Below are 22,928 nucleotides of genomic sequence, written 5' to 3'. Positions count from 1 at the left end.
TGATATAGTATACCAACATAGTATACCCATAACATAACTTAGAAATAGCCAAGTCTAATGAACATATAATATTTTGTATTAGACATTGGATAAAATTAAATTAAGAGATTACCATCTGTGTAAATTACCCTATTGTCTGTAACATACTTGGACTCACACTAAGCCAAACACATACAATCACAGAATCATATATGATGAATATTAGATCATTTCAGATAAAGTGGATAAACGGTTCACTTGTTATTATTGCGTTATAGTTTGCGGCTGGTTAGTGAGGAGCAGGGATGCTTCTGTCCCTTTAAGAACGAGCGGTCTGGGGTGGTGCTTTCCTCCGCAAGGGCTTCTTGATATTAATAGTGTTGGTGTCTTGAAACTGACGTAATGCTTTGAGTCTGAGGTCCTGTCAAGCGATAACATTTCTGATAAAGAACTGAGATCACTGCAAACTAATCCTCCTTTTTTCCATCCAGACTCAGGCGTTTTAAAATATTATACACAGTCACCCTGATTCCACGTGCACAGGCGAGATTTGAAATCGTGTATCCCCTGTAACAAAAAAAATGTATAATAGCCTACCCCGAGATCAACAAACAAACAACACAAAGACGGTTCATGGCTTACGCCAAAGCTCCACCATCTTTTAGACTGCAAAGACTATTGCAATTTAATCAACAGGTAAGGACAAACTGAATCAATGCACGTTACTAGCACAGAGGCGAGCGATTAGATGTGAATCTACAGTAGTACCAGAATGCTGCTCGCTTTTAGCGAATGTTATGTAAGAGCTCAGGGATTTTCATGAATCAGTTGTGAGCTACTTTACTGTGAAAAAAAAAAACCCAGCGGTGCTTCTCGGATTTCACATGGCATTTAGGTTTTGTTGGGTCAAACGCATGAGAAATTGAAATTGGCTACTTGCTAGAAGCAGAGGGGGTCACGTATTGAGAAGGAAGAATAACATGAGTTGCAGTAGGTTTGTAGCTTTACTTTCTCCTTGCCGTTTCATTTAATCATTTGATTTCAGGGTGTTGTAGCGTTCGTTTAATTATTGTAAAAGCGCGACGCATTCTGGATAGGTGTTGGGGACAGAATAGCGCTATCTTCTTGAGAATATCTACTTTTATGTCTGCACACACACACACACACACACACACACACACACTGATACTATGAGGATTTTATTTGGCGCATCGTGTGTTTCTGTTTTCATTGTTCGTAAAGGGAGCGCATGGCAGAGGTTATATTAAGTTACAATGTAGCCTAATTGATTGGATTTCTGAAAGTTTTGTATTTATTTCGTAGTGTAATGTTGAAGTTGAATGATTCATGTCGAGAACTGAACAACGTTTAACACTCAATTTGTAAAACTTTCCGTAACTGTGATGTTCGTCAAAGATAAGAAAACGCGTAGGCATGGCAACACACTTGGGTCTGGAGAATATGTCAACTAACTACAATGAATGAGGCACAGCTAGGTTAGTTAAATTGCAAATTAAAGATATTTCACCAGTAACCCATTTTCTTAACTTTCCACATTGCATTCGTATGCGGTCGAATTTCTACGTTTTTGGTTGTTAGAATGTCCCAAGTCGTGTTGTGATTTTGTTACAAACAAGTGTAACAAAGTGCTGGGAACTTTATCAATGACGGATCAGTTCATTATTCAAAGTCATTATAAACTCGGTGGTTCGAGCCCTGAATGCTGATTGGCTGACAGCTGTGGTATATCAGACCGTATACCACAGGTATGACAAAACATATATTTTTACTGCTCTAATTACGGTGGTAATCACTTTATAATAGCAATGAGGCACCTCAGGGGTTTGCGCTAAATGGCTTATATACCACGGCTAAGGGCTGTGTCCAAGCACTCCGCGTTGCGTCGAGCTTTAGAGCAGCCCTTAGTTGTGGTACATTGGCCATATACCACACCTCCTCTGGTCTTATTGCTGAAGTATAGCAGGCCACTTGGAAAACTGAGTCATTTCCATATTCCAATCCATGTGGAGGGGATTAGGCTAAATCTCAAACAAGATGACACTTAGGTGCAGTGTGTGTGTGTGTGTGTGTGTGTGTGTGTGTGTGTGTGTGTGTGTGTGTGTGTGTGTGTGAGTCTGGGGAACTCATAAAGTTTAGACTAGCATGACTGGGCATCTTAATGAAGCAGCTCACTTTGCAGAAACTTAACTTAACTTTTCATAATGTTGTCATGAAGTGTTATAAAGATAATATATTTCTACCATTGTGATACCTGCTTCGTTGCTTTAGTGAGGAGGTGATGTAGTTTGGTTTGCTACTCAGCTGTTGGGGCAAAGTGCTGCTTTCAGAGGCATGTAAAACTGTCTTACTAGTAGTGCAGAACAGTTACACTATACCCTCGGTGTGTATGAACTTGATAGATACATTGTAACCATGGACATTGTAGCAAATAACCCCCTAAAGGTCTGGCCTTTTTCAAGGCATGACGTTGTACTTTTAGCCAGTGTTTCTGTCGATCTAAACATACTATTTTCCAGTTTGTAAGAAAATATATTTATTTTATCTGAACACAACTCTAAATCACCAACTTTTCAGCTTCTCTTAGACTTGGTTTTTTAGTGACGTTGTTATGACAATTTTTTTTAAATTTTTCACATGACACAAAATGATAATGTTGGCTCCAGTAGATGCTTCGTTAGTCTTTCCCGTAAACTGCGAAAGCAACCAAGCAGCCTACACGCCAACATACGTCAGGAGAAGCCACAGATCCTATGAAAGCCCTCTTGTCACTGAACGTTCTTTAATGACGTGGCCAAAGCAAACAAAGGCTTTCCATCATTCGAGGAGGGTAGAGAGTTAAAACATAGTCTCAACGATGTATAACAACAGTTACTGTACTGTTATTATTTACCCGTATGTCTTATGTACCAATTATTTATTTTGTCCATATGAATAACAACTTAATAGTGATAACACACACGTGCATGAATTGTATTTATTATACATAATATACATCAAAATATCTGGCCGCTAAAAAATATCCACTTCTCAAAGTCAACTTTGTCCTCACTGTAGCCGTGTACCTACTACCGAATCTGAATGATACACAAATGCACTTCACAAACCCTTAATTAAGTTTACAGTGGGAAATGTTTTGTCACAATAATCCACTGATGTGTGAAGCCACTCTTTCGTCTCATTTTCAAAGACAATTTTAGTTTGCCATTTTTAGTAAATTAGCGAATGATGGAAAAACATCAGTATTCTGTTGTGTTTACTACTCTATACAAGGACGGCTTCGTTCAAAACGGAGAGAAAAGATCCAAACAGTTTCTTTGATAAGAGCTGTGTGAAGTCTCTGCTGGATTGTGGTAGGTATATTTGAAGTGTAAATTGTTTCCCCATCTGTGAGTTCTTTTTTGGGGGGCTGCAGGAAATCAGCAATGTATAGGGAAGGAGCTTTATGGCTGACGGATGGATTTGAGTCTCGTCGTCGGTCGGAGAAAGCAGCAATGGGTGGTTTTGTGTTTGTTATACATGGCTTTAGAGTTTGCACAACTTCTTCTAGGGTGATTTCCCGAATTGCTTGTGAGGCCAGCCTCTCACTTTGCAGTGTATCTTTGTTCCAGATTCCACATGTAGGTGCTGCTGCATAAATACATTATTAATGAAAATATACATAGTTTGAAGCCTCATGAAATTAAACAGTTATGTAAAATATAAAAATCCTATAGGACATGAGAAACTTAACTAGAGCAGATTATACACATCCATGTCTCCCTGAAGAATTGTAGACGTCGACGATCCTAATGTAATTTGAGACGTAGGCTATTACAGAAATGAGGTCAAATTGTGATACGTTTATTGATGAAGATTTAGATTTGTTTTGTCGACTCAGATACCCTTCATTACCATACAGCAAAGTTTTGCATTTTTCTGGCGGCGGTTGTATCTCAGTGAAAACACATTGAAATCGAAAATGATCCTTAGACATACTGTATAATATCTGTATAGTCATTTCTGACCGTTGTCTAGGAAACCCCCCTAATATCCATTCACTTAAATAGACAAGAGTACAGGCCTGCTCACATATATTTTCTCACTTTGAATGTTGTTTTTGCTTTTAAAACAAAAAGCGCCCTATGGATGTCACGTTCTGACCTTTATTTCCTTTGTTTTGTCTTTGTTTTAGTATGGTCAGGGCGTGAGTTGGGGTGGGCAGTCTATGTGTGTTTTTCTATGTTTTTCCATTTCTATGTTTGGCCTGATATGGTTCTCAATCAGAGGCAGCTGTTTATCGTTGTCACAGATTGAGAACCATATTTAGGTAGCCTGGGTTTCACTGTTGTGGGTGTTTGTTTCTGTGTGATGGTTGTCACCACACTGTACTGGTTCGGTTTGGTCACGTATTCCTTTATTGTTTTTGTATTTCTTAGTGTTCAGTGCTTTTCTTATTAAAATGGTCATGAACACTTACCATGCCGCATCTTGGTCCGATCCTTACTCCTCTTCAGACGAAGAGGAGGAAATCTGCCGTTACAATGGAACACACTGGTCTACTGTGTCTTTAATTATTCAGTTTAATGCTTTTGCAAGTGACTAGACACCTTCTCTGGTGGTTTGATACATGCAACCAGGAGAGGCAGGAAACTTTCGCTTTTCTTTAACCCTCTGACATAATTCACATGTTTACTTTGAGAGGAAGGACAGCAGTAATTGGTAGCGTTAAAAAGTCATAAGGTGAATGCACCAATTTTTAAGTCGCTCTGGATAAGAGCGTCTGCTAAATGACTTAAATGTAAATGTAAATGTATTAACACCTCAGAATCACCTTAGCAAACAAATATACTGAACAAAAATAGAAACGCAACATGGAACAATTTTTAAGATTTTACCGCGCTACAGTTCATATAAGGAAATCAGTTAACTTAATCATCTCTGTGCATTCAAATTGCCATCGATAAAATGCAATTGTGTTTGTTGCCCGTAGCTTATACCTGCCCATACCATAACTCCACTGCTACCATGGGGTACTCTGTTCACAACGTTGACGTCAACAAACCGCTCACCCACACGACCCCATACATGTGGTCTGCAGGCCGGTTGGACGTATTGACAATTTCTCTAGAAATTTCTCAATTTCTCTTATGGTAGAGAAATTAACATACACTTCTATGTCCACAGCTCTGGTGGACATTCCTGCAGTCAACATGCCAATTGCACGCTCCCTCAAAACTTGAGGCTCACTAACAGGGATGTAAACAAATTTCTGCACAAAATTTGAGAAGAATAAGCTTTTGTGCATATGAAATATTTCTGGGATCTTTTATTTCAGCTCATGAGACATGAGACCAACATGTGACTTGTTGCGTTTATATTTTTGTTCAGTATAGTGTTTTTCCAGGTTTGTGGGAAAATGGGTCCAGGGTTAGAGTAGCCTATGTTGTTTATTCTTTTCTTTTGATTTGTTTTAAAAAGTCCATCTCACTGTCAGTTGCTGATCCAATACCTGTAATAGTTATTTTATTTCACACAACTGTTGCATTTAACAGAAACATGTTTTTCATATATTCTGAACAACAGGCTCTTAAAGGGATAGAAAGTGGGCATGGTTATTGAGGATAATAGGGATCTGTCATTTATTTATTTAACCTTTATTTAACTAGGCAAGTCAGTTAAGAGCAAATTCTTATTTACAATGACAGCCTACCCCGGCCAAACCCTAACCTGGATGACGCGGGGCCAATTGTGCTCCGCCCTATGGGACTCCCAATCACAGCTGTTTGTGATACAGCCAGGAATTGAACCAGGGTCTGCAGTGACCCCTCTAGCACTGAGATACAGTACCTTAGACCGCTGCGCCACTTGGGAAGCCCCCTGAGTGTGTTCACCTGTTAAAGCAAGTCAGTATTTGAACAACTGCTTGTTGTACCTCCTCCAGTCATATGGATGGGGGTGGCTTGTAATGGGCTCTGTATGCAGCAGTGGCCTATGGTGTGATTTGGCAAGGTGTAGTGATGTGGGCCTAGACACTTTCTGATTTATATTAGGGATAAATCAAGCGGCCTATGTTTCCAGACCTGCTGTCTGTGTCTGGTAGACATTTCTTGTAGGTTTAGATCAGGATTTGCCCTTTATCACATAAGAATCCGCACCTCTTTTCTACACCAGACTTAGAAATTGTGTTTGTGTGTGTTTGTGTTTTATCTTAGGACTTCCATAATGCACTTTGGGCTAGCCAGCTTAGAAATTCCCTTAACCATCACTCAGACACAGATAAACCTATTGATTAGGAGCAGAGTATGCAAAAAAATGTGTTTAGCTCCTCTCCTCTCCTCTCCTCTCCTCTCCTCTCCTCTCCTCTCCTCTCCTCTTTAGAACTCTGATGAGTCAGTTTAGCCTCTGTGTTCATGATTTGTCTATTAGGGTGTGTTCTTTATTTCCTCCACTATTGTTCAGTGTTTTTCTACTGTAGTGGGCACGGCATAGGCCATTACATCTCAGACAGGTTGGACAGGATGAGTCGCTGAGAAGAGTTGGAGAAAATAGTATTCCTGGGGAAGGTTTGTTTTTCTGTATCCAATTTGGTTTGTCAGAGGGTCTACCGTTAGAGCTCCTGCTCATTCATGAGACCGACAGCCCGGCAGTTGGATGATGCCTTGCACAGGACTGACTCTGATTTGTAATGACCACGTCATTAATTGTGTTTTTACTGATCATTGTTCTCTCTCTCGAAATCACATGGAAGGCAAAATGTCGGTCAGTATGGCCTTCATACTTTTTATAGCTATTGTTATAGATATCTTTATAGCTATTGTTTTGAGACAAATGTAGAGGTTTACTTGCATGTTTAATGTGCATTTGTGGGATACATGTCAAGGTACATGTAGACTTTAAAGATTATTGTGTTGATTTCACTTTTTTTGTGCTTCCTTGATTTTGACGTGTTTTCTTTTTGTTGAATGGGGTGTGATTGCAGAGAGAGAAGCTTTGTGATGTGTGCTGCAGTGGAACCCAGGACTGCTATGACCTGTGACCTCTGAAGACACACGTGGAAGAAGAGAGACAACTTTTACAAACTTCAGAAAGACCCTGCCGCCAACAACAACAAGACCAAAGAAAAGACAATGGAATAAATGAATCTTCAGCATGGATGTGGAATTTAGGATACCTCAGTCAAGAAGCAGGGACCCTGGATGTTGATCCTACTCTGATAATCTTTCTCCCTGTGGAATCTGTGCTGATAATGCGCTAACCCAATGCTCAGCAGAGGTATGATCTCTCTTGTTGTAGGCCTCAATATACACAGATTATGCTTAGAAAAATGTGAATATTGTTTATTTTCACGTCATTTGAAATGGTTTCAAGTCAGCCGAAACCCAAATTATTAAAGATTGTAAATGCTATTTTTTCAATCTTTTTCGAAAACCGAGTCACAGGGTTCTCAAAATATATTTTATTGAACTGTAGCTTGATCCTCGTTGTTGTGGAGTTGTTTTGTTCGGCTCCTTTTTAGCAGTTTTATGTTCTTAGCTGTGGTATATTCCAGCATTTTGATCTGGTGTTGAAGGCAGTACCATCTGTATTTGTAGAGCTTATTATGTGGAATGTTGTCTATATTGACTTAATGTTTCGACCTCCCCCTGGACCACACACATGCTCATGGTACGTTCTCTGTTCACTCTGCTCTTGTCTAGATGGGTCAACTGACAGTTTTATTGTCTGTATCTTTATCATCTGATCTTTTAAAAAACGTTCCAGGAGGTTGTTGCTATAAAGTAGGTTTATACAGTGTTGTTACAGCTTAGTCATACCTAACGTTTATTCATACTGAGACACAGTTACTGGCAGTACATATAGACAACAGTATTTCATGTTATTGACAGATGTAACAGGACTCATACCTAACGTTTATTCATACTGAGACACACAGTTACTGGCAGTACATATAGACAACAGTATTTCATGTTATTGGCAAATGTAACAGGACTCATACCTAACGTTTATTCATACTGAGACACAGTTCCTGGCAGTACATATAGACAACAGTATTTCATGTTATTGACAAATGTAACAGGACTCATACCTAACGTTTATTCATATTGAGACACCGTTACTGGCAGTACATATAGACAACAGTATTTCATGTTATTGACAGATGTAACAGGACTCATACCTAACGTTTATTCATACTGAGACACAGTTACTGGCAGTACATATATATAGAGAACAGTATTTCATGTTATTGACAGATGTAACAGGACTCATACCTAATGTTTATTCATACTGAGACACAGTTACTGGCAGTACATATAGACACCAGTATTTCATGTTATTGACAGATGTAACAGGACTCATACCTAACGTTTATTCATACTGAGACACAGTTACTGGCAGTACATATAGACAACAGTATTTCATGTTATTGACAGATGTAACAGGACTCATACCTAACGTTTATTCATACTGAGACACAGTTACTGGCAGTACATATAGACAACAGTATTTCATGTTATTGACAGATGTAACAGGACTCATACCTAACGTTTATTCATACTGAGACACACAGTTACTGGCAGTACATATAGACAACAGTATTTCATGTTATTGGCAAATGTAACAGGACTCATACCTAACGTTTATTCATACTGAGACACAGTTACTGGCAGTACATATAGACAACAGTATTTCATGTTATTGACAGATGTAACAGGACTCATACCTAACGTTTATTCATACTGAGACACAGTTACTGGCAGTACATATAGACAACAGTATTTCATGTTATTGACAGATGTAACAGGACTCATACCTAACGTTTATTCATACTGAGACACAGTTACTGGCAGTACATATAGACAACAGTATTTCATGTTATTGACAGATGTAACAGGACTCATACCTAACGTTTATTCATACTGAGACACACAGTTACTGGCAGTACATATAGACAACAGTATTTCATGTTATTGGCAAATGTAACAGGACTCATACCTAATGTTTATTCATACTGAGACACAGTTACTGGCAGTACATATAGACAACAGTATTTCATGTTATTGACAAATGTAACAGGACTCATACCTAACGTTTATTCATATTGAGACACCGTTACTGGCAGTACATATAGACAACAGTATTTCATGTTATTGACAGATGTAACAGGACTCATACCTAACGTTTATTCATACTGAGACACAGTTACTGGCAGTACATATATATAGACAACAGTATTTCATGTTATTGACAGATGTAACAGGACTCATACCTAATGTTTATTCATACTGAGACACAGTTACTGGCAGTACATATAGACACCAGTATTTCATGTTATTGACAGATGTAACAGGACTCATACCTAACGTTTATTCATACTGAGACACAGTTACTGGCAGTACATATAGACAACAGTATTTCATGTTATTGACAGATGTAACAGGACTCATACCTAACGTTTATTCATACTGAGACACAGTTACTGGCAGTACATATAGACAACAGTATTTCATGTTATTGACAGATGTAACAGGACTCATACCTAACGTTTATTCATACTGAGACACACAGTTACTGGCAGTACATATAGACAACAGTATTTCATGTTATTGGCAAATGTAACAGGACTCATACCTAACGTTTATTCATACTGAGACACAGTTACTGGCAGTACATATAGACAACAGTATTTCATGTTATTGACAAATGTAACAGGACTCATACCTAACGTTTATTCATATTGAGACACCGTTACTGGCAGTACATATAGACAACAGTATTTCATGTTATTGACAGATGTAACAGGACTCATACCTAACGTTTATTCATACTGAGACACAGTTACTGGCAGTACATATATATAGACAACAGTATTTCATGTTATTGACAGATGTAACAGGACTCATACCTAATGTTTATTCATACTGAGACACAGTTACTGGCAGTACATATAGACACCAGTATTTCATGTTATTGACAGATGTAACAGGACTCATACCTAACGTTTATTCATACTGAGACACAGTTACTGGCAGTACATATAGACAACAGTATTTCATGTTATTGACAGATGTAACAGGACTCATACCTAACGTTTATTCATACTGAGACACAGTTACTGGCAGTACATATAGACAACAGTATTTCATGTTATTGACAAATGTAACAGGACTCATACCTAACGTTTATTCATACTGAGACACAGTTACTGGCAGTACATATAGACAACAATATTTCATGTTATTGGCAAATGTAACATGACTCATACCTAACGTTTATTCATACTGAGACACACAGTTACTGGCAGTACATATAGACAACAGTATTTCATGTTATTGACAAATGTAACAGGACTCATACCTAACATTTATTCATACTGAGACACACAGTTACTGGCAGTACATATAGACAACAGTATTTCATGTTATTGACAGATGTAACAGGACTCATACCTAACGTTTATTCATACTGAGACACAGTTACTGGCAGTACATATAGACAACAGTATTTCATGTTATTGACAAATGTAACAGGACTCATACCTAACGTTTATTCATACTGAGACACACAGTTCCTGGCAGTACATATAGACAACAGTATTTCATGTTATTGACAAATGTAACAGGACTCATACCTAACGTTTATTCATACTGAGACACACAGTTACTGGCAGTACATATAGACAACAGTATTTCATGTTATTGACAGATGTAACAGGACTCATACCTGAAGTAAATTTCACATACTGAGACACAAAGTTTCAGGTGATTTTGCAGGGTAGGAAGGATAAGGTTTCAGGTGAATTTGCAGGGTAGGAAGGATAAAGTTTCAGGTGATTTTGCAGGGTAGGATAAACAATGTTTCAGGTGATTTTGCAGGGTAGGATAAACAATGTTTCAGGTGATTTTGCAGGGTAGGAAGGATAAAGTTTCAGGTGAATTTGCAGGGTAGGAAGGATAAAGTTTCAGGTGAATTTGCAGGGTAGGAAGGACAACGTTTCAGGTGATTTTGCAGGGTAGGAAGGATAAAGTTTCAGGTGAATTTGCAGGGTAGGAAGGACAACGTTTCAGGTGATTTTGCAGGGTAGGTAGTAGTAAGTTACTGGCAGTATGTATTGCTTGTATAGCCTAGAACAATATTGCATGGTATTGACAGATGCAACAGGAGTGCTGCTTTGCCTTTCCCATGAACTGCTGAGGAATAATTAATTATGAAGATAGATGAGTCTAATTAGATGTGAACCAACACCTGTCATCTTTCTTAACAATCAATTTGCCTCGCATGAAACAGTGTCCTTATTTATACTTGTATTTTGGTCAATGCTAGCATTGCCATCAAGAGACAGGTTATCACTCTTGATAAGGACACTACAATATTTCAACATTTATGGTAATGAATCAATAACTGCGGTGCTTGTTTTTTGTCACAAGGACTCAGTCATTTATGCTGTTTCTTTCTAAATCCTCAGCGTCAGTACAAGTGTTGTGCCCGTTGCTGTGCATTGCACTATGGCATTGAAGAGCAATGAGCACAGAAATCTAATACTCTCATTAAGTTTGGAAAGTGTCCGCACAGCAGGCGGTTTGGACTTCTTAACAGTAGGTGACCTTAAGTGACGTATCTCAAAATGTGTGTCATGGTTGATAATGTTCTCTTCATCCAGATCCAAATATTAAACATGATAATTAACAGCTATTACGAGAAAATGTATTTGTTAACGCTGCAGAAACGTTTTCTCCTGACTGTCTAGCGATTTCAGTAGATTTGTATAATGTTTAATACATGCTCTCTTAACCCATCCAGACTACTCAAAACAGAAAATGTGTCTGTACTTGAGGAATAACATTACCTCTGTGTTGTAATGGGCTTAACTTAAAGCTTTCAGTTGGTTCTTAGAGCTTTCAGTTGGTTCTTAAAGCTTTCCGTTGGTTCTTAGAGCTTTCAGTTGGTTCTTAGAGCTTTCAGTTGGTTCTTAAAGCTTTCAGTTGGTTCTTAGAGCTTTCAGTTGGTTCTTAAAGCTTTCAGTTGTTTCTTAAAGCTTTCAATTGGTTCTTAAAGCTTTCAGTTGGTTCTTAGAGCTTTCAGTTGGTTCTTAAAGCTTTCAGTTGGTTCTTAGAGCTTTCAGTTGGTTCTTAGAGCTTTCAGTTGGTTCTTAGAGCTTTCAGTTAGTTCTTAAAGCTTTCAGTTGGTTCTTAGAGCTTTCAGTTGGTTCTTAGAGCTTTCAGTTGGTTCTTAAAGCTTTCAGTTGGTTCTTAAAGCTTTCAGTTGGTTCTTAGAGCTTTCAGTTGGTTCTTAGAGCTTTCAGTTGGTTATTAAAGCTTTCAGTTGGTTCTTAGAGCTTTCAGTTGGTTCTTAGAGCTTTCAGTTGGTTCTTAAAGCTTTCGGTTGGTTCTTAGAGCTTTCAGTTGGTTCTTAAAGATTTCAGTTGGTTCTTAAAGCTTTCAGTTGGTTCTTAGAGCTTTCAGTTGGTTCTTAAAGCTTTCAGTTGGTTCTTAAAGCTTTCAGTTGTGCTTCATAGAGACAGCTGAGCTATTATTAACAACCAATGAAACATGCATTCAAGTGTTTCGAGTGTTATTCTCATGATCAGCTCAGCCATAGAAAACATAGACCCAAAAAAGGAAAACACAAGATTGTTTTGAATACTTATTTTTTTTGTGTTAGATGGTAGATGTTTGTAAAAAGTGATTGGCTTGCGTCTAGATACAGGTACATCAGTGGATTTATTTAATATGTTACCTGAGCTGATTCAGAGTACTGAGTGTGAAGTCATCATCCTGATAGATGTCTGGTAGCGCCGTCTGCTAAGACAGTTTGCTCATAATTCAATAATTGTGAGTTCTAATTTACAATATTAATTTCGTGCCCACACACTTTTAATTGAAAACTGAAAGCCTAGCTGTGAAGGGGGGTCGCCCTGGTAGTAGTTGTAGGTTTTTATACAGTACCCAAGAACAATCTGTGAGTTACATTGACCACCAGAGCTACATGGTAAATACTGCAATATGGGTTGGATTGAATTGAGCTCCTAATTTTAATTTTCAAGGTGATGATTGCACTTTTCTTCCCAATACAGCCCACATTTAAACATTTTGTTTGCATCCCATGGGGGATTCAGCCTTACACTGCAAGTGGCAATAGATGTCAGGAACTCATTGTCTTACCACTGTGAGCTAACTATCCAGAGCCGTATTTGCTTGTGATGCACATCATTTTATTATCAGAGCGTGCCAGTGGACCTCTGGTATATATGCTTTAGTGAAAAAGTGTTGGGATCAGGTACAGCTACGTTTACCCACCCCCTACAATGAATATTTATGAGCAAGTTCCCCCACCCACAACTGCTCACCTGAATGCATTTTTAATACATTTTTATTGAATGGGTTGGACAAAGGCTGAAATTGGGGTTGTTACCTTTGAAAATACTCCAAACTAGAAGGTGGTAGTAGCATTGCTTGCCAATGCATATCCATGCATATTGCTTAGGTGGGTTAAGAGATTCCAAGCTATCTGCGCTAATGTTTGGTATTTTGTAGAACTTCATTGTTGTACCTTGCCAGTGTCGTGTGCATTGTGTCTGTGCACTGAGCTAGCTACCATCTCATAGCCTACATTGTGTCTGTGCACTGAGCTAGCTACCATCTCATAGCCTACATTGTGTCTGTGCACTGAGCTAGCTACCATCTCATAGCCTACATTGTGTCTGTGCACTGAGCTAGCTACCATCTCATAGCCTACATTGTGTCTGTGCACTGAGCTAGCTACCATCTCATAGCCTACATTGTGTCTGTGCACTGAGCTAGCTACCATCTCATAGCCTACATTGTGTCTGTGCACTGAGCTAGCTACCATCTCATAGCCTACATTGTGTCTGTGCACTGAGCTAGCTACCATCTCATAGCCTACATTGTGTCTGTGCACTGAGCTAGCTACCATCTCATAGCCTACATTGTGTCTGTGCACTGAGCTAGCTACCATCTCATAGCCTACATTGTGTCTGTGCACTGAGCTAGCTACCATCTCATAGCCTACATTGTGTCTGTGCACTGAGCTAGCTACCGTCTCATAGCCTACATTGTGTCTGTGCACTGAGCTAGCTACCGTCTCATAGCCTACATTGTGTCTGTGCACTGAGCTAGCTACCATCTCATAGCCTACATTGCATATGAAGTGTGACTGGCTCATCCATAGATGTTCTATCTTTCACCCTTTTTTTGGTTGGCTTCGTGCTCTCTGATTGGCACAAAGTCAAGTTGTTGGCCACTGACGAGAATCTCTGTTATAGTCGGTCGGTATAGTCGGTTGGTCACTGCCGGGTCGGTTGGTCACTGCCGGGTCGGTTGGTCACTGCCGGGTCGGTTGGTCACTGCCGGGTCGGTACGTCACTGCCGGGTCGGTTGTTCACTGCCGGGTCGGTTGGTCACTGCCGGGTCGGTACGTCACTGCCGGGTCGGTACGTCACTGCCGGGTCGGTACGTCACTGCCGGGTCGGTTGGTCACTGCCCGGTCGGTTGGTCACTGCCGGGTCGGTACGTCACTGCCGGGTCGGTACGTCACTGCCGGGTCGGTACGTCACTGCCGGGTCGGTTGGTCACTGCCCGGTCGGTTGGTCACTGCCGGGTCGGTACGTCACTGCCGGGTCGGTTGGTCACTGCCGGGTCGGTACGTCACTGCCGGGTCGGTACGTCACTGCCGGGTCGGTTGGTCACTGCCGGGTTGGTACGTCACTGCCGGGTCGGTACGCAGCAGGTAGCTCTTTTCATCTAACAAGAGAAGGAACTGTGATAAGACTATCTGCAGTCTATCGGCAGTCTATCGGCCATCTATCGGCAGTCTACCGGCCGTCTATCGGCAGTCTACCGGCGGTCTATCGGCAGTCTATCGGCTGTCTATCGGCAGTCTATTGGCAGTGAGATTCTCAGTGTGTTTAATGCCTTAGAGTTGTAGAAGGGGTGGTGTGAACCTGCTCATTAAGGAACGAAAGGTTGAATGCTGGCGGCTGATTACGCCGTCATCTCCCCCTCATTCTCATGCACCTTATTGCAATAACCCTGAAACCCACTGAACTAATCTAATTAGTTTGAGAACAAGAAATTATCCTGGGTCATTTGCAGAATGCATAAACAAGAGAGCGATTCATTCTCTTGTGGCGTTAAGAAATAAATGGGTAAGTGCAGGCCTGTTGTTTTTAGTGGATTGCTTCCATGAGGTCTGCACCATATGGTGGTGGAAACAAAGCCCCAAAAGGAGCAAAGAAAAAGGGGGACGGACGCTGCAGTGAAGCTGCAATAACAAAGTGTCTTGAGTCAAACCCCCTTCAATTAAAGGATGTTTTTTTTTGTGCGTCTAAATGCAGATGCAAAAAATACCAACCGTAACTAAATGGACCCGACCACATTGTTCACACATAGGAGGAGTCTGGTCAGGACCAGCACCAGAACTGTATTGAGCCGCTGGGCCACAATTCCAAACTGTACATTGTTGAGGAATTCTGCGTTGCCAGGCTATTTTTGGTGGGGTTCCATTTCAGGTTGCCAGGTGACAGAGATTGCATTCCTTCCTTGTTACATGACTACCCATGATCCTCCAGGTATCCTAGTCACAGTATCCTATCCCGCTGGTCACTACTGGAATGTCATGTGGCCAGTAGTAAGTAGCCTGATGTGAAATTTATACAATTTACGTGTGTCCAAAGACAAGTCTCTTCACTTGCCAAAGCAATTAAGAACCGTAAGAACCACTCTTTCCCGGTGAGGTTGCTTCCCCAAACCCTCCAAATGATCCCCTCTCAGCCCGACGCGGTCTTCTTTCCACAGAAAGGCCAATTCACAAGTCTAGGTGTTGACCCAACATGGAGAAGACGAGCATTACGTTTGACAATAGTAAACCAGGTTGAAAAGCCTTCTTTCTTTGAGTCTCTCAGGGTAGTCTACTTCATGTGTGGCTGCTAAACTCAGAAGCAGTCTGTATCCCTCTCCCTTTATATTAGGGGTTATTATCCCTCTCCCTTTACATTAAGGGTTATTATCCCTCTCCCTTTACATTAGGGGTTATTATCCCTCTCCCTTTACATTAGGGGTTATTATCCCTCTCCCTTTACATTAGGGGTTATTATCCCTCTCCCTTTACATTAGGGGTTATTATCCCTCTCCCTTTAAATTAGGGGTTATTATCCCTCTCCCTTTACATTAGGGGTTATTATCCCTCTCCCTTTACATTAGGGGTTATTATCCCTCTGCCTTTACATTAGGGGTTATTATCCCTCTCCCTTTACATTAGGGGTTATTATCCATCTCCCTTTACATTAGGGCTTATTATCCCTCTCCCTTTACATTAGGGGTTATTATCCCTCTGCCTTTACATTAGGGGTTATTATCCCTCTGCCTTTACATTAGGGGTTATTATCCCTCTCCCTTTACATTAGGGGTTATTATCCCTCTCCCTTTACAATAGGGGTTATTATCCCTCTCCCTTTACATTAGGGGTTATTATCCCTCTCCCTTTACATTAGGGGTTATTATCCCTCTCCCTTTACATTAGGGGTTATTATTCCTCTGCCTTTACAATAGGGGTTATTATCCCTCTCCCTTTACATTAGGGGTTATTATCCCTCTGCCTTTACATTAGGGGTTATTATCCCTCTCCCTTTACATTAGGGGTAATTATCCCTCTCCCTTTACATTAGGGGTTATTATCCCTCTGCCTTTACAATAGGGGTTATTATCCCTCTCCCTTTACATTAGGGGTTATTATCCCTCTGCCTTTACATTAGGGGTTATTATCCCTCTCCCTTTACATTAGGGGTTATTATCCCTCTCCCTTTACATTAGGGGTTATTATCCCTTTGCCTTTACATTAGGGGTTATTATCCCTCTCCCTTTACATTAGGGGTTATTATCCCTCTCCCTTTACATTAAGGGTTATTATCCCTCTCCCTTTACATTAAGGGTTATTATCCCTCTGCCTTTACAATAGGGGTTATTATCCCTCTCCCTTTACATTAAGGGTTATTATCCCTCTGCCTTTACATTAGGGGTTATTATCCCTCTGCCTTTACATTAGGGGTTATTATCCCTCTCCCTTTACATTAGGGGTTATTAGACCTGTAGTAAATTATTTCTAGTATAGAGCAGACCTTTAGTAGTTCAATACTGGGCTTCAGGCAGCAGAGGAGATGGTCCCCTTGCCTCGACAGACCCTACAGAGAAACCTCCAAGCCCCTTTCTCCTCTCTCCTCTCTCTCTCCTCCCTTACTCATCCCTCTCTCCTCTCTCCCAGCATGAACCCTGCTCTGGTTGCTGTCGGTTTCCTGTCATAAGAGACATACGGTTGGTAGCTCAATCTCTCCCACCCCCAGCGCTGGTACCATCCCATAACTCTTCAGGCATTCCTGTGGACCAGACAGAGACTGGGTCTGCAGTCGCTCCACCAAACCCTCTCAGCACCTATTATGGTCAACAGGCCGGGGTCGCTGTCAGGCCTGCTGCGTTTTGATTCACCGTCTACCCAGGATTCCTCCTGCCTGCGTCTGTTTTCACCACCATGTTCTTAACGTCCTAGATAGGAGATAAAATATCCATAAACAGCACTTGAAAGAAAATGTAAATGTTTATAGATTTCCTGCGAGACTTATCTGATATTGTTCTTATTCGTACGTCTAGGAGTTGACAAAAAGTTGCCTGGGACAAGCCAAAACTCAACCCAAGGCCCTTTTTGTACAGGGAGCCTGAACTGAAGATTTAAGTGGACAGTTGGCCCTGTAGATGAGGAGCAAGGAACTGACACTGGGGTTGGAAAGAATTCCAAAACCATACAAATCTCTGCAAGACATTCCCACCTGTCTGTTCAACTCAGCCACACCCCCGCCACACCCCCAGCCCCAGCCAACTGCTGTATGGAGAGAGACTGGGAGGGAAGTAGCTAACTGCTGTATGGAGAGAGACTGGGAGGGAAGTAGCTAACTGCTGTATGGAGAGAGACTGGGAGGGAAGTAGCTAACTGCTCTATGGAGAGAGACTGGGAGGGAAGTAGCTAACTGCTCTATGGAGAGAGACTGGGAGGGAAGTAGCTAACTGCTGTATGGAGAGAGACTGGGAGGGAAGTAGCTAACTGCTGTATGGAGAGAGACTGGTAGGGAAGTAGCTAACTGCTGTATGGAGAGAGACTGGGAGGGAAGTAGCTAACTGCTGTATGGAGAGAGACTGGGAAGGAAGTAGCTAACTGCTGTATGGAGAGAGACTGGGAGGGAAGTAGCTAACTGCTGTATGGAGAGAGACTGGGAGGGAAGTAGCTAACTGCTGTATGGAGAGAGACTGGGAGGGAAGTAGCTAACTGCTGTATGGAGAGAGACTGGGAGGGAAGTAGCTAACTGCTCTATGGAGAGAGACTGGGAGGGAAGTAGCTAACTGCTCTATGGAGAGAGACTGGGAGGGAAGTAGCTAACTGCTGTATGGAGAGAGACTGGGAGGGAAGTAGCTAACTGCTGTATGGAGAGAGACTGGGAGGGAAGTAGCTAACTGCTCTATGGAGAGAGACTGGGAGGGAAGTAGCTAACTGCTGTATGGAGAGAGACTGGGAGGGAAGCAGTTAGCTAAACTGCTCTATGGAGAGAGACTGGGAGGGAAGTAGCTAACTGCTGTATGGAGAGAGACTGGGAGGGAAGTAGCTAACTGCTCTATGGAGAGAGACTGGGAGGGAAGTAGCTAACTGCTGTATGGAGAGAGACTGGGAGGGAAGTAGCTAACTGCTCTATTGAGAGAGGCAGATAGACTGGAAGGGGGGCAGGCCTTTTTTGGGTGTCAGAGAGGCTGGGACAGGGTCAGCTTTTTGTTTGGGTGGCAGAGAGACTGGCAGGTAAGCAGCTCTGTTTGGGAGACAGAAGAACACTTTTATGGTGCTGCCACTCCTCTCATATTGATGAGTCAGTGCATGCCCGGAGTCTAGAGAGAGGAGAGTGGTAATGAGAGAAAGAGAGAGGAGAGACACACACCCTTGCATACACACCCCAGACACCAGTGTTTATGTAATGCTAGAGTTAAGCAATAAGGCCAGACGAGGTGTGGTTTGGTATATGATATTAGGTTAAATAAATAATATGGACAATATACCATGAATAAAGACTATTCCTATGCACGACGCAACCCATAGTATACAGTTTGATACACCACGGGCATTCAGCCAATCAGCATTCAGGGCTCGAACCACCTGGTTTATGAAAGCAAATAGTCCTGTTTTGTCACGAGAGATTGTGTCTTAAATCACATGCAGACGTAAACAGACCTCAGTATTTTGAAAATGGTCTGTCTGTTTATTTATGAGGGTCTACTGTGTTGCCGGTAAGGTGATCTCTTCGGGACATCAGCCCTCAAGTCCAGATCACCTGCTCAACTGTTGTGGCCGATAGGTTAGCTGGAAATGGGAGTCAGGTGTAAGAGGAAAGGGAATCTACTGCGTAGCCAATGAAGACAGTATGGTCCTCCCTTCCTGTTCATTACCCCTGGGATGGTGTGAAGTATAGGGTGTAATATTTGTGGATGAGGGTCACTGGGTGCTTCTGTAGTCATCCATTCAGACCGAAACACTAATGTGTACTTATTACAGTCACAGCCATGTCTGTCTGTCTGTCTGTCTGTCTGTCTGTCTGTCTGTCTGTCTGTCTGTCTGTCTGTCTGTCTGTCTGTCTGTCTGTCTGTCTGTCTGTCTGTCTGTCTGTCTGTCTGTCTGTCTGTCTGTCTGTCTGTCTGTCTGTCTGTCTCACAGCCATGTCTGTCTGTCTGTCTGTCTGTCTGTCTGTCTGTCTGTCTGTCTGTCTGTCTGTCTCACAGCCATGTCTGTCTGTCTGTCTGTCTGTCTGTCTGTCTGTCTGTCTGTCTGTCTGTCTGTCTGTCTGTCTGTCTCACAGCCATGTCTGTCTGTCTGTCTGTCTGTCTGTCCGTCCGTCCGTCTGTCTGTCTGTCTGTCTCACAGCCATGTCTGTCTGTCTGTCTGTCTGTCTGTCTGTCTGTCTGTCTGTCTGTCTGTCTGTCTGTCTGTCTGTCTCACAGCCATGTCTGTCTGTCTGTCTGTCTGTCTGTCTGTCTGTCTGTCTGTCTGTCCGTCCGTCCGTCCGTCCGTCCGTCCGTCCGTCCGTCCGTCTGTCTGTCTGTCTCACAGCCATGTCTGTCTGTCTGTCTGTCTGTCTGTCTGTCTGTCTGTCTGTCTGTCTGTCTGTCTGTCTGTCTGTCTGTCTGTCTGTCTGGAAAAAGTGTCTGCTAAATGGCATATATATATTGTAAAGAATTAGTTACTGATCTATGGTACTATAGTCTCCCTTGAGTCCAAGCGCTGATGATGACAAACTGAAAATGCATGTTCCAATTTGCATCTGCACTTTTATTTAAAGTCCTTGTGAGCCTTTGTTGACCTCCGCTTCGAGGTCGCCATTACTGAATCCTTTCATTGCAAAAAACTCTTGTTCTTTCGAGTTGGGCTATACAGTACACACTGTAGGTCACACCTAGCTAGAGCCTGTTGTGCTTGGGGTGTCATAGCCAAATCATAGTAGGTGTTAGGCTTATCAGTGTTTATAAGAGGGATGGTAGTGTGAGTTGCCAATGGCGCCATCTCAGACCAGACATTTTAGTGGCTCCCCTCTTGGCTGCAGAGACAATATTTCTCTATTTTAAAGCAAAATTCCTGCAATTCTACACATTTTGCCATTGGGTGGAGAGAACATTTACAGTTTTAAAGCCAGTTTCCTGCAATTCTAAATGCGATATTCTATGTTTTTTTTAAAATGTAACTAGGCAAGTCAGTTAAGAACAAAATTCTTATTTACAATGACGGCCTACCCTTCCCCTAACCCAGATAATATTGGGCCAATTATGCACCGTCCTGTGGGTTTCCCAATCACGGCCGGTTGTGATACAGCCTGGAATCAAACCAGGGTCTGTAGTGACACCTCTAGCACTGAGATGCAGTGTCTTAGACCGCTGTTCCACTTGGGATGCCATCTTTTAAGTGTAACCTTTATTTAACCTTTATTTAACTAGGCAAGTCAGTTAAGCTCAAATTCTTATTTACAGTGACGGCCTAGGAACAGTGGGTTAACTGACTTGTTCAGGGGCAGAACGACAGACTTTTACCAGCTCGGGGATTTGATCCAGCAACTTTTCAGTTACTGGCCCAACACTCTAACCACTAGGCTACCTAGTTGGGATGCCATCGAAATGAATATCGGGGGAACACTGGGCTTCTAGTTCCTTGGGTGTGGTACAGTCATTATGGTTTGACTACAGTCACTCAAGGCTCTGCATCATAACAGTAGATAATCTATGAATTAAGCTGATAGAAACATCTTGATGCACCAGTTTGGTAATCACCTTTTTGCTATTTAAAATATTAAGGATGGCAATGATATTCATCATTTTTTGGGATGGTCTATCTTATTCAGTAACAACGTCATGATCCTGATGTGACATGTAGGAAAGATTAGACCTTACGTCTCGCTTTCCAACTAAAACTGTCTGACTCAGACCTGTGTGAACCAGATGCAGACACATTTTCCAAACAATAACTCCATTCATATCGCCAGAATAGAATGTGTTTTGAAGCTCAATATGTGGCCTACACTTCAATCTGTATTGATTGAGTGTGAATTGAATCCACCTCACGTACAGAGCCACAGACAGGAAGACACACAGTCACAAAGCCAAAGCAAATACTAGAGAATAACTACTATAAAAGTCTGAAACACAGTAAAAGAACACACGACTACTGTCTGTCATTACAAATACAAACTAGGCGTAGTTCCCTCAGGGGTGTGGAAGGATCTGGAACTATGGCAGAGATGACATCAAAATATGTTCTGGAACTATGACAGAGATGACATCATAATATGGTCTGAAACTATGACAGAGATGACATCATAATGGGAAGCCCTCTGGAGAATCATTGCTCATATGAGCAGAATATAGAGGCAGTAGGTACAGTTGAAGTCGGAAGTCAACATACACCTTAGCCAAATACATTTAAACTCAGTTTTTTTTTTTACAATTCCTGATATTTAATCACAGTTTAAAATTCCCTGTCTTAGGTCAGCTGGGATCATCACTTTTTAAGAATGTGAAATGTGTAGAATAATAGTAGAGAGAATTATTTATTTCAGCTTTTATTTGCTTCAATATATCCACATAATTTTCCATCCTCATGGTGCCATCTATTTTGTGAAGTGCACCAGTCCCTCCTGCAGCAAAGCACCCTCACAACATGATTTTGCCACCCCTGTGCTTCACGGTTGGGATGGTGTATTCAGCTTGCAAGCCTCCCCCTTTTTCCTCCAAACGTAACGATGGTCATTATGACCAAACAGTTCTATTTTTGTTTCATCAGACCAGAGTACATTTCTCCAAAAAGTGAGATCTTTGTCCCCATGTGCAGTTGCAAACCGTAGTCTGGCTTTTTTTATGGCGGTTTTGGAGCAGTGGCGTCTTCTTTGCTGAGCAGCCTTTCAGGTTATGATGATATACTGTAGGACTCGATTTACTATGGATATAGATACTTTTGTACCTGTTTCATCCAGCATCTTCACAAGGTCCTTTACTGTTGTTCTGGGATTGATTTGCACTTTTCGCACCAAAGTACATTCATCTCTAGGAGACAGAACGCTTCTCCTTCCTGAGTGGTATGATGGCTGCGTGGTCCCATTGTGTTTATACTTGTGTACTATTGTTTGTACAGATGAACGTGGTACCTTCAGGCATTTGGAAATTGCTCCCAAGGATGAACCAGACTTGGCTGATTTCTTTTGATTTCCCCATGATTTCAAGCAAAGAGGCACTGAGTTTGAAGGTAGGCCTTGAAATAAATCCACAGGTACACCTCCAGTTGACTCATATGATGTCAATTAGCCTATCAGAAGCTTCTAAAGCCACAACATAATTTTCTGGAATTTTCCAAGCTGTTTAAAGGCACAG

At 41.5% G+C, this 22,928-nt stretch overlaps 1 protein-coding gene across 5 annotated transcripts in view; it reads left to right on the top strand.

Moving 5' to 3' along the window:
- The first annotated feature begins 372 nt into the window (after nt 1-372).
- Nucleotides 373-22,928, top strand: part of LOC118378543 (zinc finger transcription factor Trps1-like) — a 234,109-nt gene continuing 211,553 nt past the window's right edge. The window contains exons 1-2 of one of the 5 annotated variants that reach the window (XM_052472734.1): nt 373-675; nt 6,959-7,251. In XM_052472734.1, coding sequence (XP_052328694.1) covers nt 7,239-7,251 — 13 coding nt within the window. In that variant the 5' untranslated portion in view covers nt 373-675; nt 6,959-7,238. Of the gene's footprint in view, nt 676-799; nt 974-6,958; nt 7,252-22,928 lie in introns of those variants that run through there. The other 4 variants (XM_052472735.1, XM_052472733.1, XM_052472736.1 and 1 more) reach the window with 4 other exon arrangements.

The sequence above is a fragment of the Oncorhynchus keta genome, chromosome 20, assembly GCF_023373465.1.
Source record: "Oncorhynchus keta strain PuntledgeMale-10-30-2019 chromosome 20, Oket_V2, whole genome shotgun sequence".
In the NCBI taxonomy this organism is placed as follows: Eukaryota; Metazoa; Chordata; class Actinopteri; order Salmoniformes; family Salmonidae; genus Oncorhynchus; species Oncorhynchus keta.
The sequence above is the reverse complement of the archived record's forward strand: the minus strand, read 5'-3'. Positions and strand labels throughout refer to the sequence as shown.